The sequence below is a fragment of the Culex pipiens genome, chromosome 2 (assembly GCF_016801865.2).
Source record: "Culex pipiens pallens isolate TS chromosome 2, TS_CPP_V2, whole genome shotgun sequence".
Classification (NCBI taxonomy): domain Eukaryota; kingdom Metazoa; phylum Arthropoda; class Insecta; order Diptera; family Culicidae; genus Culex; species Culex pipiens.
The window spans coordinates 72,589,691-72,604,473 of record NC_068938.1 but is presented as its reverse complement, the minus strand read 5'-3'; the positions used below and the strand labels follow the sequence as shown (position 1 = coordinate 72,604,473).

General features: G+C 41.7%; 2 protein-coding genes across 2 annotated transcripts; one reads left to right on the top strand and one right to left on the bottom strand.

The window, feature by feature from the left end:
• Window positions 1–4,693: 4,693 nt before the first annotated feature.
• On the bottom strand, window positions 4,694–11,631 carry LOC120422945 (Golgi phosphoprotein 3 homolog sauron). The gene is made up of 4 exons (XM_039586531.2): window positions 11,055–11,631; window positions 5,542–5,788; window positions 5,309–5,484; window positions 4,694–5,246 (listed from the first exon to the last, which is right to left on the bottom strand). The coding sequence occupies exons 1-4, from the start codon at window positions 11,262–11,264 to the stop codon at window positions 4,998–5,000; spliced, it is 882 nt and encodes a 293-aa protein (XP_039442465.1). The 5' UTR covers window positions 11,265–11,631; the 3' UTR covers window positions 4,694–4,997.
• Window positions 11,632–13,738: 2,107 nt separating this feature from the next.
• On the top strand, window positions 13,739–14,134 carry LOC128092920 (uncharacterized). The gene has a single exon (XM_052708099.1). It carries the CDS (start codon window positions 13,868–13,870, stop codon window positions 14,036–14,038), a length of 171 nt encoding a protein of 56 aa, XP_052564059.1. The 5' UTR covers window positions 13,739–13,867; the 3' UTR covers window positions 14,039–14,134.
• Window positions 14,135–14,783: the final 649 nt, after the last annotated feature.

Below are 14,783 nucleotides of genomic sequence, written 5' to 3'. Positions count from 1 at the left end.
CGGTGACATTCCTCCGAATTTCGCCCAAGCGGTTTTGTTGTCAAACGTCACAGTGTTGAGAAAAAGGAATGCCAAAACATGTTCATTCCTGTTTTGCTTAAATACGTGCCACGTTTTCAGGAAAAAAACCTCAGATTGTTTGAAGAATAATTAAACTGGTAAGTTAAACATAAAGTTGAGTATTTGTTTATTCATCAGATAACATTTTGCTTTGGTTTTTTTTTTGTAGTTTTCCCCGCCGTGTTAACAAACCGAAGTGCTCGGATAGAAGAACAAGCCGACTTTTTGTTCCCTGCTGCGCTGCTGCGCAACAAACTGACGGAGACTCAAGGTGTTCGTCAGTCTTGCCTTTTTTAACCCTCCAAGTATGCCAGACCGGATGTATCGGATAGCCTACTTCAGGTTCCGATTTTTTCGAAGAATCGACGGTAGTGCTCAGAAAACATAACCTCACAAAAGTGATTACTAATTTTTACCTCTATTTTCAGATCCAAGAAGCAGAAACAGAGACGGAAGCTGGGCGGAAGTGGAATGGCGATGGACAGAGGCAAGGGTTTGCGATCACACCCGAACAACGAACTCAATCACAAACGATGTTCCCATCGCGGAGGCAACTAGCAACAAAATGCCGCTTCGCCGATCAATGCCTCTGACCGCTTGCTGGCTGCTGCGGCTGGAGTTTTCTATGGTGGTCTTAGCTCATCCACAGCATCATCCGGTACGACCGTGCCGCGTTGTCTTGGATGAGTGTGAGCCACCAACATCTGCAAATTGTGCATTCTGGCCAAAGGACCACGTCCGCCAGAAGAAGAACGTCAAGAAGACCTTGTCCAAGGCGCCCAAGATCCAGCGTCTCATCACGCCGGTAGTGCTGTAGCGCAAGAGACATCGTCCGTCATCAAGAAGCGTCACGTTGAGTCGCGCAAGGAGGTCAAAGCCGAGTACCTGAAGGTTCTGTCGAAGGACTGTCGTCGATGCTTGACTCGCGCAGCTCGGTCGGTTCCGGAGGAGGACAAGGCCGTATTCAAGGCTGCTAAGAAGGTCGCAAAGGAGGCTAAGAAGGTGACCGAAGCCACCAAGAAGCGCGACGAGGTCAAGACTGCCAAGAAGTCCGACGACAAGAAGACCGACGCTGTCAAGCCCAAGACCGATGCCGGCAAAAAGACCTTCGTTTGACCTTAGTCACCTGAAGGAGGAGGAACCGCACAGCGCCAGTATAGCGAATAATTCTGTGGACAAAAAGGAAGCTGCGGCGTTCATCTCTACAGAATCAGTGGAAACCAGTTCCAACATTTTGGAATCATGGCAGGACGATTGGCCGACGACTGTCACGTACCGCCGCCAGCAAGTGACCTCAAGCAGGATACGATCTCCAAGGATGTGCTTTAAAAGTTATGCCGTATGGACTTTTGTTTCGTTCGGGCTGCCGTCGACAAGACCAGCCTCCGTTTCACACTTGTCAGCAACGGTCCTGATCAGCAAGACAACCTTCGATAGCCACGCCACGTCAACGATCTGTTCAGACACCGTCGGTAAGCGGCAAGCGGGACGGCGTGGACCAGATCGGACGAACGGCGGAATTCAAGCTCTCGCGGCCGTTCACCTTTACGCCTCAGTTCAGCAACTTCAACTTGGCCAACAGATTTCGTCGGTTCGGTTCCTCCGAGGTGCGGTCTCGACACAATTGAATGTAATATTTGCTGTATTGTGAAAGTTAGAACAAAATATTATTAAATTCCTGGGGATTTGCGGTGGGGAGTGTTTTATTTATGATAAATTTTTGAATGTCAATAAAATTTCTTGAAAAAAGGCAAAAAAGTTCAATTAGTTGTTTGATTCTAGTCTCACTAAACTAAGAATAAAAACTAGACAGAAAAAATAAGAAGAAGAAGCAGCTGTCAAAAACCAACCCGTAATTCCGTTTCGATTCCGTTTGAATTCCGCTTGAACCGATTTGCGGCGAAAACTCAAACGGAACCGGTTGTTGCGTTTGAAACGGAATTCGTTTTAGAATCTAAAACGAACACTGTTTAGAATTCGAATCGAACTTTTTTCGCTCAAGCGGAATTCTAAACGGAATTCAAACGGAACGCGCCGAGTGGGCATTTATGCGCTGTCACGCATCACAGGGTGATAGTCTGGCCAGCACTCGTGAGCCAGCGGCGTGCGAGGGGCGAGACACCTCGCACAATTCTTCTGTCCACAACACTCAGTAAGGTGAGGAAGGCAAAAATACACTGAAACAAAAATACACGCCACATCTATGAGATTTTTTGATTTTTAAGTCTAAAACTTAAATTTAAAGGTGGTGTCACCAAGGATGTCACGATTTTTTTAAAGGCAAACTTATGGGAATTTGGACGAGCTTCCCGGTAAAAATATTTACGAGACTGAAAAACCAAGTCTGTCATGTAGAAAATGCCAAAAACCACAAAAAATCCCGTTTTTTCAACATTTTTATTTTTAAAACCGCTGTATCTTCCCAAGGATTGGACATAGGACAATGGTCAATATGAAGACTTTTATTTAAAATTGTCTGGAGAACCGATTCTCACTACCGGTTTTTTTTAATTTTGACGTTTAGGTCACTTTTCAAAAAACAGTTTTAGTAAATGATTTTTGTAATTTTTAGGAGAGTCATACCATCCTGCATTTTTCGTCAGTTTTTTGGTTATATTTTAGGCTATTTCCTCAAAAATTTTGAACGAAAAAAATCGTGACATCATCTTTAAATTTATGTTTTAGACATAAAAATCAAAAAATCTCATAGATGTGGCGTGTACTTTTGTTTCAGTGTATTTTTTCCAGAAAGCCCGTTCAATTTCCTACAAGTTTGTCTTTGACCACATTTTTAAAAGACGCAACGGCTTCGAGATACAGTAATTTTTAAATTACAAATTACAAAAATATTTAACAACCTTATGCCCTTATCAAATGTTATTTTCGAGTACTATTTGCTCCATATGCACAAAAATGGCTTACATAGGCCTAGGATAACATGTCTACAAAGTTTCATTGAAATCGGAGAGGGTCGGGTACAAAAGTACCAGAAAAATTCCTGATTTGAGCTGGAATTGGTCATATGCAAAATCTTTTAGTTTACCTTCAGACTCGGGAACCTATAGAGAAGAAAATTCCGAATAATTATTTTTCAATTACTTGTTGCTTTATTTTACATATCGTAGTACTTGATAACAATAATTTTCAATTATATCTATGTACACTTCACACTCTCTATCTCTCGCGCTATTTCTCTCACTATATTTTTTTTAGATTTCCGGTCAGCCATTCGCACTTTTATCATCCGCTCACTCTCTGGACGCGCGCGCGCCCCGGATCAGCTAGTAGATTGCGTTTTTTTTTTCTGGAAATACAACTCTACAGCTAAATCATTCTTTCTCACACTCTTTCTCGCACACCCCTTTTTTTTAAACGTATCCCGAATCTTACATGCGTGTGTTGTTTTTTTTCTCTCTCTCTCTCTTCTTCTATATAGTACTTGCTAACCTGTTATCATTATTAAACTGTTTTCTCCCGCGGGTTTTTTTTCCTTGTTTTCTTTTGTCTTCCGCAAAGCTCTTATAATGCGCCTCCACCATCACCACCATTCACGCGCTCTCGAGTGTTTTCATTTTCAAGTGTGCTGGTGAGTCACAAACGTGCTAATCGTTCTTGTTTTAATGATAGAAAAATGTTTTCACCAAAAATTATCAAAGTTTCGCGCGCGCGCGCTCTTTCTAGGAAATTTGTGATGATAACGCGCGCGCGCACACACACAACACGTACATATAAAAATGCTTCCGTTTCCGTTGGTCTCTTCTTTTCGTGGCGGCTTAAACAACAAGAAGAGTAACAAATCTAAATGGGGGTGACTTTTGCCAGTGTGGGTTGTGTTGAACGGAGGAGGTCGGTGGCGCATTATCGCGGGGTAGGATGGACTTCTTGATTTTTGTTTTGTTTTTAGTTCTATATTAGAATGCACAAACCAATCGTGTACGGTTACGATTACTTTTGGGGGGGTAAAAACGGTTTCAGCAGTTTACGTGTTTTGTTGTGTTATAGTTTGTGTAAGAGTGCGTGGAACGAGGTTCGAACACAAAAAGAGTCAACAAAAAACGTGAAATCACAAAGTGTTTAGCTTAGAATTTTTAACCTTTTTGTTATTTTGATATATTTTTGCTAGAGTTGGAAAAGGAAACGCCACTCTATTTGTCTCGTTCTAAGTCTGTGTCTTTAACCTGTTTTAAGCAGTGTGGGTCTCGTGGCGCAGGGGTAGCGGCTTCGGCTGCCGATCCCGATGATGCTATGAGACGCGGGTTCGATTCCCGCCTTATCCACTGTGCTTCTATCGGATGGTGAAGTAAAACGTCGGTCCCGGTTTCTCCTGTCTCGTCAGAGGCGCTGGAGCAGAAATCCCACGTTAGAGGAAGGCCATGCCCCGGGGGGCGTAGTGCCAATAGTTTCGTTTAAGCAGTACAACTGTTTGTCCCTTAATTAGTTTATTATTTAGCGCTGCTCGTAACGATCGTATTCAGTAATGTTTTATTAAAAAAAGACTCCTTGTCTTCCTCAATTCGTGTTGATTCAGTGTGTGTAATGTTGTTTTGTATCGTTTTTTTGATTTTATTGGATAATCCGCTATAAATAGGTAAAATAAAATAAAAATATATTCAGTTGCTAGTGTGTGTGTGTGTTTTTTGTTTTTTCTACTTTTACTCTCATTCATGTTACCTTCCTTCGGGCTACGTCGCATATCATGCCGTAAAGTTTTTTTTTGATTTCGTAATTTTAAGGGGGTCTGAATTCTGGAATAGCTTGATCGATCACACGGTTTAGGAAACAACGAAGGGAGAGATGCTACAGGGGGACCGCAAGCTCTAAAAATGGGAGTTTACCTGTGTCGGTGTGTTTTTGTGTTTGGACTTCGATGCAAACCGAAACATTTCTCTCTCTCTCTCTTAGTCCCGCAGCTTGAAATGCACACAACCCACCTAGCTCTACTTGGTGAACGCCGCAAACACCGCCCAGATGACCTCGTTCGAGTTGGACTTGGCCGCCTCGGCCTCAAAGTCCAGATCGAGCAGCTCCCGGACGCGCCGCATCGCCAGCTCGTAGTCGTCGTCGTTGAGCGGGGCGAACGCGTTCTCCAGCACGTCGCTCGCGTGCGCCAGCAGGATCAGCGCCAGCATCCGCTTGTCGATGCGCTGCGGGTCGTTCACCCACTTGGTCAGTACGGAGTCCTGGATCTGTCGGGATACCTCGGAGTTAGCCTCAACACAACACCCCACCAGCCAAAAGCCCAACCAACCTTTTTCACGAGTCGACACTTGATGACGTTGTCGTTCAGCGGGTGCGTCGTCATGTCAAACAGCAGGAAGTTTTGCTTTTCCGTCGTCAGCACGCCCTTCTCCACCAGGTTTTTGGCAAGTCGCTCGCGCACGTTCTTCAGCTGGTAGCGCAGCTTCAGCGGATTCCAGGTTTCACCTGCAACAAAAAACCATTTCAACTCCAAAACCAAGAAACAAGCAAACTCATACGTACCACTCAGGTACTCGATCCAGTTCTGGATCGTCTCCGGTGGGTCGGTTTCCTTGACGTGCTTGAGGGCCTCGTCGAGCAGCACGTCCCCGGTGGGTGTGTCCGACTTGAGGATGATCTTGCGCGTGCACAGACCCTTTCGTCGCATGCCGGCGCGTTCCAGTTCGACGCGGCCGCGCAGACCGAGCTCGATTAGGATGCAGCCCCGTAGGCCGCTCGATATGCAGTCGTTCCAGAACGATGTGTAGCCCTGGCGAGGACGAGAGAAGAAGGGTTATTTTTAATTTTGTGGGACTTGAGTTTAAATTTGTACCATGGCGAATGATGCGCAGTATTTCAGGTCACTTTGGACAACCCAAAATATCATTCAAATTATTCGCTCTAAAGCATTGCCTTGGCGTTCTCGATTGCGAGATTCCTACTCGAAACTAGGTGTCCGAAGGTTTGATTGTTGAGGCAATTGCAAACCTCTTTTTACCAGAGTTCGGAAAACCACTCACACTCACAAATCGAGTAGGCTTCCTCACAGCAAACACTCTCGATACTCACCGTGAGTATGAGGGCTGAGTAAATTTACTCATATTTGAGTAAAATGAGGGTGTGAGTAGGCCGTTTCCAACAATTTGTAATTCACAAAATCATTGACAACATCATTCCAAAATCAAGTGTCTTTATGAATCGGTTGTACATTCGAGGTAGCGTCAATGTCTGTAAATCCGAAGGTTCTGTGTTGGTATTAATGTGGTATCAATATTTTTTTGTCTGTCTGGTTTTTTTTTTCATTGATTTAAAAGAAACCTTGGATTGTCAAAGTCCAGCGGATGGGCAATTATTTTCATAATTTTAAGATTGGTGACCGGTCGAATCCGTTGAGGATAGAAAAACCGCAGGATAAATCGGAGGCCACAGACGAGGGCAGCTTCTGCGGGTGGATGTTGGCAGTCATACCAAAAGAAGATGGCCGTGTTGCTGTGGGTAATGGTCACTCCCTTCGACAGCTTTGCAACTGTGGCCACTCTCGGTCGCTGACAGTTCTACCAATATGTCTTGCCTAAGAACCAGGAGTGGAGCCTCATCGGCCGCCGGTGGCCCTAGCCTAAAGCTGTCCAAAGCACTGCATCGGTCTTTTTTAGTTTTCAGTGAACCTCCAAGCCAAAGTCACCGGCAGCTACTGCAACTTCTTTGGCGTGTCCCGATTCTGAACCAAAACACATTTGTACAACTGTCGACGACTGGGAGTGGCCACTTACCTCAGCTACACGGCCTTCCACTGCTGGTAAAGCTGTTAAAATTCACTCGCAGAGGCATCCTCCGTCTAAACAACCTCCGACCTATCCGTCGGTAGGACTGATGGAAGCTGACAACAAACTTTGTGATTAAAAAAATTAAACTCGCTGAAAAAAAAAACAGATAAAAATCAGGATTTGAACCACTGTCATAAAAAAACTTCTAATTGATAGCACTGCGCCTCTACCAACAGGACTACTTTTTCGCTGTTGAGTTAACAAGAAAATCACCGATGTAGAGTTTGACATCTCGAAATTTGTTTTCTAAAATAGCCCTCATGAGCGCTCAAAGCCCTCTTTGTGAGTAAATGAGGAAGGCCCTCACACTCACCGAGAGTGATGAGTAATTTACTCGCAGGTAACTTAGTTTTTCCTCATGGTTGAGGAACTCGTGAGTGAGTTTCCGAACTCTGATTTTTACACCTTAGCTTCCATCCACCCCGGGATTCGAACTGACGACCTTTAGATTGTGAGTCCAACTGCCTACAAGCGACTCCACCGAGACAGGACCCAGGGAGACGACTCCTACACCTGGACTGAGCTAACGACATAACCTTTAGGTTATACCGGGACCAACATTTACTTCCCCGTCCGACGGAAGGCGTGATCAGACAAATCTCGTCTCAAAATTCGCCACCGGGACCTTCTGGGATCAAACCCAGGCCGACTGGGTGAGAGGCAACCACGCTTACCCCTACACCACGGTTCCCGGCTGAAAAAAAGTCTAACTAAAAAGTGACGAACTGTCACTTTTACACGGCGCTCACGCACACTATCAAAACAAACGTTTGATAGTAAGTGTGAACTCCGTGTAAAAGGGGTGTCAAACTAAAACGTGACCCCATTCGTTTGGCAACAGTTGGTGTCCAACTATCGGGGTTTGAATGTAGTTCCAGGAACATCAGTAAGGGCATCTGCAGCAAAAATGGTTTTTTTTTATCATTTTTTGCTCTCGTTTATCTTCAAAATCAATAATTATGCGAAAAATCAGGGGGCAAAAATTTTTTTTTTCGAAAAACTTCTAAATTTTTATGAAAATTGAAGTTTAACCAACTGCCGTTCTACGCATAATTGTCCCATGTCAGTTTTTGACGATTTTGACTTTATGCCATTTTTAAGTTTAGTCTGATGTGTACTTTAAGAAAAACACATAAAATCTGGTACTTTGTTCGGAAACTCATTAAAAACAACACCAAGTCTGTTTGTCCCATTGTTGAACTTCTACGCATAATTGTCCCACCAAGTATTTTCTTACACGGAATCATTAGTTTTACTAACCATTATGCCTTGTTTATCTGTTGTATAGCAAGTGGATCACAAATAAGGGTGATAAACTGCTAACTGGAGCGACTAGGGACACATAGGGCGAATATGAACCCACGGGACAATTATGCGTAGAAACACAGAAATCGGTCGAAAAATTTCAATCGCGTTGCACTTTTTTGAACTTGGGACAATTATGCGTAGAACGGCAGTGAATACCACTTAAAATGCATTTTCCCGCGTTTATAATCATATTTAGCATGTTTGAACTCCTTTGAAAACATTTTAAATTTTCATGAAATACCAATGTACAGTCTCACAAAAAAAAAATTGAGGAAAAAAAAATTCCGTCAATACCTCGATATTTTCAAAACTAATGATTGGAAAGCTTTTTTTATCAATCCAAAAATCCAAAAATTAAAAAATTCAAAAAATTTAAAACTTTAAAAATTCAAAAATTCAAAACATTAAAAATTTGAAACTTTAAAAAATTCAAGATTTAAAAATTAAAACTTTCAAAAATTTAAAAATTCAAAAACTCAAAAAATCAAAATTTAAAAAAAATTATTCAAAAATTCAAAAATTTAAAAATTTCAAAATTCAGAAATTTAAATAAAAAAATTCAAAACTTTAAAAATCCAAAAAATCAAAAATTCTAAAATTTAAAAATTCAAAAAATTAAAAATTCAAAACTTTGAAAATTCAAAAATTTAAAACATGAAAAAATCAAAAATTTAAAAATTCAAAAATTCTAAAGTTCAAATGTTAAAAAATTTAAAGCTTTAAAAACTCAAAAAATTAAAAATACAAAAATATAAAAATTCAGAAATTCAAAAATTCAAATATTCAGAAATTCAAAGCTTAAAAATTCAAAAAATTCAAAATACAAAAATTTAAAAATTCAAAAATCAAAAAATTCCAAAATTTTAAAATTTTAAAATTCTAAAATTTAAAAATTCAAAAATGCGTTTAAATAGCTTATTTGTTGTTGTTTTTTCTTAAATTTTAATCTGGGTGCAGAATAGTGGTCCGCAAAGCGGCCTCAATTTAGAACTGTCAAAGCGAAACCCATTTACTGTTCGAAAACTGATGCCAAGAAGTAACAAATATTGTAATTGATCTATAATTTATTTTGTCCGGAATAAAAAAGGGCGTTGAGCTTTTAAGGTATTAAAAGTTAACAAATCCTCAGTAAAGGGTTGAAAACGTGATTGGCATAACTCGTCGCTAACGTTTCAATAAGCGCTATGTCTCACTCAAAACCTATGTTTACGACGAATTATCGGTAACTAATGGCACCTGCCAAATAACAATGAATATTCTTACTCCTGTATTATCATTGCGCTTCAAACATACATAATCTCGTAACTTCCATTCGGTATTTTCTTTATTTTTGTAATTTGTTGATTTATTGGATACGATAAAGTTGCCCTACTGATTCACATAATTCCTCCCACTTCTCGAAGAAATCTCGAAGAACTGAGAGCAAATTTGCTACCGCGACAGGTACCGCGGTGGGGTTGACGTCGGCGACGTCGGGTGCAAATTTGATTTGCTTCGATGTTTGCCACCAGCGCTGGAGATGCACTTAGCATGTTTGGGTTGATTTAAACATCTTTTGAATTTTTGAAAATTTTCGATGTTTAGTATCGCAAAAATATAGCGATTTTTTGTTTTCGTCAAATCTTACTTTTTTGAAAACTAATGATTGCAAAACGACTGAACTAGTGTAAAATGGATTTTAAAACACTTTTTGCATTCAAATGTTGAGACTATGGCTTGAAATTTCATTTATTTATTTTTTTGCCAAGCAGGTTGTCTTGCATAACAAGGACAGCCTGCTTGTTAACAAATTCACATTGGTCCATTTACATTGTTTTGCTTGAAAAGAAGTTATGTTTGTTTTTCTTAAATATAATGACAAAAATAATGTTTTATTGAATATAAATGATCAAATATCAATAAAAGTAACGTTTTTCATCGTTTGTTATCATTAGAACATCTTCTTTTGCTTGTTTATTTAAATGGGAATTTAAAACTGATCCTCAACATTCAAATGCATTTTTCTCAAAACGCATGGTTTGTACATATTGCTTTTTGAAATGTTGGCGTCAATTTTTGAATATTTTCAAAGTGCCGATCCTTAAGTTGCTATGGGGCGCGGGTTCGATTCCCGCCTTATCCTCCTGGTCTTCTATCGGATGGGGAAGTAAAACGTCGGTCCATTTTGCGTAAAAGAGATTTTGGGTGACTCATCACGGACGCCTAGAAATAAGCAGAAACTTGCAACAGAGACCACAAAAGACTCGGGGGTCGTTAAAGTGGATTGCTTTGCTTTGCTAGTTAATACAAGAAAAAAACATGAATTGAATAGAAAAACGATACAATTCAAGAAAGGTAAACATTATTAAATAAGTCTGGGACTGGTTTTCAGAATCGAAAAATACCCAACCCTGTTTAAATAGGATTTAAAAATGTTCCCCAGGAACTTTGCCATCAAATTTCTCAGATTGAGGTTTTTGTACATAGGACCTCTTGAAAAAGTAATCAAGACGGAAGCATAAATTATTTATCTGTGTTAAAAAAACAGCTTTTATCGATGCTCAAGTTCTCAAGGGTCACACTTTCATCTTGTTTATTAATATTTAAAGACCAACGAACTATTTTCCAGAGCAACACCATCGTTCTTCGATTCTCTGTTGTAATTCAAACCCAACCAGCCGCGGAGCAAGAGTCAATGCCAGAAATTATGTCATACTCGAAGCTCCACTGCTTCTGCCGAATGTTTGCAAACGTGTCATCCAACGAAACGCGAACAAGAAGACAGCGCGAGGTGAATCTTCACCCTTTCACCGACTGCTTCGATGAAAACCTTGGAGCATTTCCAACCAACTCGAAGCCCGATAATTAGGTGCCACTTGTAAAGCCAAATTACAAGATAACTTTGTCGTCGTCGTCGGTCGTTACCTCCTTATCTTTCAGTCCGAGCAGCAGCACTTCCTCCATCAGGGTTAGCCGCGTTTCCTTCGAGTCGCAATCCTCCAGCTCTTCCTCTTGCTCGTTTTTGTTCTCCGCATCGCCGTACTGGCTGGAGGAAGACCCACCCCCGCCGCCACCTCCGTTGGAATCTGTGTCGCGAGTCTTGACCCGCCGAACGAGGCCCTCACTTCGATTCATCGCGTCGAAACAATCGCGAGTTCTTTCCTATCTTCTGCCTTCCCTCAACCCCCGCTGTCCTGCCTGCCTCACAATCCGCGGAACTCCTTAATTTTCTTCCACCCAGCTCCAGCAACCTTCTTGTTTATTGAGGGTGGTGAGTCCTCTTGCTCCCAGTGGCCGCACAACCCCACAACACACGCACGACCGACAACCCCCAAGGCGGAACGTCCACCTCAGTTGTTGGCAAGTCCTGTAGAAACGGTTCCCGAGCGGAACTGGGAGCGGATTTTCACGGAGAAAACTTTCGACAACTTGACACGAAACACGAATCACGAAAAAAACATGGCCGACTGCTGGGGCAATCATCCACGGATCGACACGGGGTTTGACGTTTGATGGTGACGTTTCGAAGTGGAGGTGGATTCTGTACAGCGATTTTGTTTTGATTTGGTGCGGGAACAGCCCCGGTGTGAAAGGTGCGGGAGAATGGCGATTATTGTGCAGTACTAGATTGATAAAATTCTAAAATTTTGATGCTCAGAATATTTATTTATTATTATTTATTCTTTTTAATTATTCTTACATCAAAGGCAACATTTCAAAAGGAATCATGTACATTTTGCACACATTTTGCGTAACATTAGGTAAACATTTTTAGAAAGAAGAGTTGCAGGTACGTTTAATATTGCGCGTATTCCCGAAAAAGACACGCGGCATACCAGCCTCGAAACGACGCGCCGCACTGTCAGCAAATGCGCGCTGTCAAATCCCATACTGTGCGTTTTGTTTTTGTTGATCTTCTTCATTGAATTGCATGGCATTGTTGCCGGGTATGTTTTTTATTGCACCAAAAGTGCAGAAAATCGCTGGCAACAGTGTCTGCGGCACATTCTGATATGCCGCGTGGCGTGTACCTTCGAAAGAAACGGACAATAAATATAAGGAAAAAGGTGCAGTGGTAATGTGTAACAGGCATTACCAAAATGACGAAGAACGAATAAAGAAATTACATTCAGCTGAATTTTTGATTTTTTTACATTATGTGAGGAATGTTTGGTGATCTTTAGGGAAGGCACCTAGAGATCCTTAATAGGGAGACTGGTCTAAGCTTGCTAAATCGATCTGGCAACGTATGTTTTGAGCTTGGCAACACTGATAAGTTTTGCTGGGCGTAAAGGCAAATGCTCGTTTGGATACGTCAAACTCGTGTCTGTTTGGGTACGTCAAATTCACTTCGACCAGTCTCCCTATTAAGGATCTCTAATCCAAACGAGCATTTGCCTTTACGCCCAGCAAAACTTATCAGTGTTGCCAAGCTCAAAACATACGTTGCCAGATCGATTTAGCCAGCTTAGACCAGTCTCCCTATTTAGGGTCTCTACACACAAAAAAAAAAATATTACTGTAATGGCAAAAGTAACTTACTGATGAAATAAAAAGTGGTCAAAATTTGCTCCATTAATTTTTTTTTTCTTGTTTTGAATATGAAAAGTTTTACTGCTACAGTTTTTGAAAATCTCATTGCTAATTGATTTAAAAGTTTTTACTTTTAATTCGACTACATAATTTCTTTCATTTCGTCGTTCTCGTGTAACCGTGTACGCCTAAGTAAAAAATGTAAACAAACATTTTGGTAGTGCCGGTGGTGAGTGAGTTGTCCACGAAGCGAATCAAATCAGGACGCGGACACCTTTGTGAGCCAAAACAGCAGCAGCGGAAGGTGGGTGGCGCCGGTGCGGGACGAGGTGGGGGGAATGTTGGTTTTCGAAAAAGGACAAGGCAGAACAGCTTCCTGCAGGACCTGCAGCTGTTTCACGACCAGAGTTGGTAAGAAGGATGCTTGGGTGTTTGGTGGCGTTTGTGATTAATTTTGTTTGTTTTTGTAGGACGCAGTTTATGCGGTTGCCGAAGATCGGAGGTCGGTATGTGGATTTGCACCGGTTGTATTCGGTGGTGGTAGCCAGGTGGACGTAATTGAAGTTGAAGCAGATTTACATCCGCTTTTCGAACAAGTACGATAAAATAAATTTTAACGGTGAGGAGCAGGATCTGACGGAAGAGGGAAACGACGAGAAGCGTCATAATCGGAGGTGGTCAGCGCGGATGTTGCACTCGGTGCCGGCGGTTTACGACCATCAGCAGCATTATGCGCCGGAAGTGATGACGGGACAGTGTGGGATGTCCTGAGGGTCCGCAGTCCATTTCTCGTTGCGGGACATCTTTGACGATTATTACCTAAACATCCAGAAGAACAGTTTGCACCAGTTCTGGATGGACCGTCTGTACGAAAGCCGGAAGTCCTGGAGTTGACGTACTCGGATTACTTCCAGAGGTTGGAGCGAGATCCGACGAACCTGATCAAGAACATCTACATACCTGGAATACCGAAGAAGTCACCGGTGAGTATTGAGAATGTGCTCAGTGTCTCACCAATTTCATTTACTTTCAAACTTTTTCAGCAACTACCGCCCACAAACGCAGCTTCAGCGGGATGAACTTTGACGGCGAGTTGGAACATCTGTGTCATTCTCGAAGGAGGAGGAAGTGATCGGGAGCTATCCGTTTAGGCGCTTTACTTCCCAGCCGGAAAACGTCGACTTCCCTTCTCGAATCAACAACCAATGGCCATCTCCTCCAAGCCTGTCCTGATGATGGCCGGCAACGAGACCACCCTGTTCTCTACAACGCTGTCGCGCTCCAAAATGAAGGCCGCGATGTTGCTGCCCAACGAAACGTCCATCCGTAACCTGCTCAGCATGGGGCCTTCGGACGTGACCGGTGACGTACCGTAAGAATCGGTTCAGCTTGGACGCGGAAGTGAGCCTACCATAAGCAGATGCGTTGAATACAAAAAAACGGAAGCAACTGTTTTAATATTAAAATATTGAAATAAAATCCATCACATTTTTCGAAAATCATCACTGTAATGTCAAATGTTATTTATTCATGCCATAAAAAGTTTCTTCTTAAATTAAAAGCAAAAAACTTTTACCGATACAACGATTTTGTTCCAGAAGTGCATGGTAGTATCAACAACTTTCCAACTTTTATATTAAAAAGTTTGAACTTTCTACGAATATTCACCAACGCGAACTTTTAATCCAACGAACGATCTTTTTACATTTAGAGCATTTTTTCTTTGTGTGTGGACTGCACACATTGACGATTCGGCATCCTCTTCAACAAGCTTGAGGAACCTCTTTCCGAAAAAAACCGTAGTTGGAACCGTTTTTCTAGCCCTAATTCAAAATTTCATCGACGCAACAGATTTAACAGCTGTCATTATGACATTTTCCCAATCCCAAGCTCTTTCAAAGCAGGGTAGGATTGTTTCTGTCAAATCAGCGCTAATCAATTAACTAATTAACCAATAAGGCTTTCTAGTCAGAAATTTACCAACACATTCAAAGTATGTTTACATGACAGCTGGACGTTTGTTTGCATCAGGTTTCCTATCTCGTTCTAGCAAAATTTTTTGTCAAGCGACTTCTAGCTGGTTTAGTTGACTGACTGCCCGATATGTCAGCCAACATACTT

What these genes read in the sequence shown, in the direction of transcription:
- LOC120422945 (XM_039586531.2), bottom strand. Translation starts at nt 11,264, where the DNA reads ATGAATCGAAGTGAGGGCCTCGTTCGGCGGGTCAAGACTCGCGACACA. An exon ending in TCGGACTGAAAGATAAGGAG is followed by an intron (nt 5,789 to 11,054) that starts GTAACGACCGAC and finishes CGTCCTCGCCAG; the next exon opens with GGCTACACATCGTTCTGGAA. An exon ending in AGTGTCGACTCGTGAAAAAG is followed by an intron (nt 5,247 to 5,308) that starts GTTGGTTGGGCT and finishes GTATCCCGACAG; the next exon opens with ATCCAGGACTCCGTACTGAC.
- LOC128092920 (XM_052708099.1), top strand. Translation starts at nt 13,868, where the DNA reads ATGGCCATCTCCTCCAAGCCTGTCCTGATGATGGCCGGCAACGAGACC.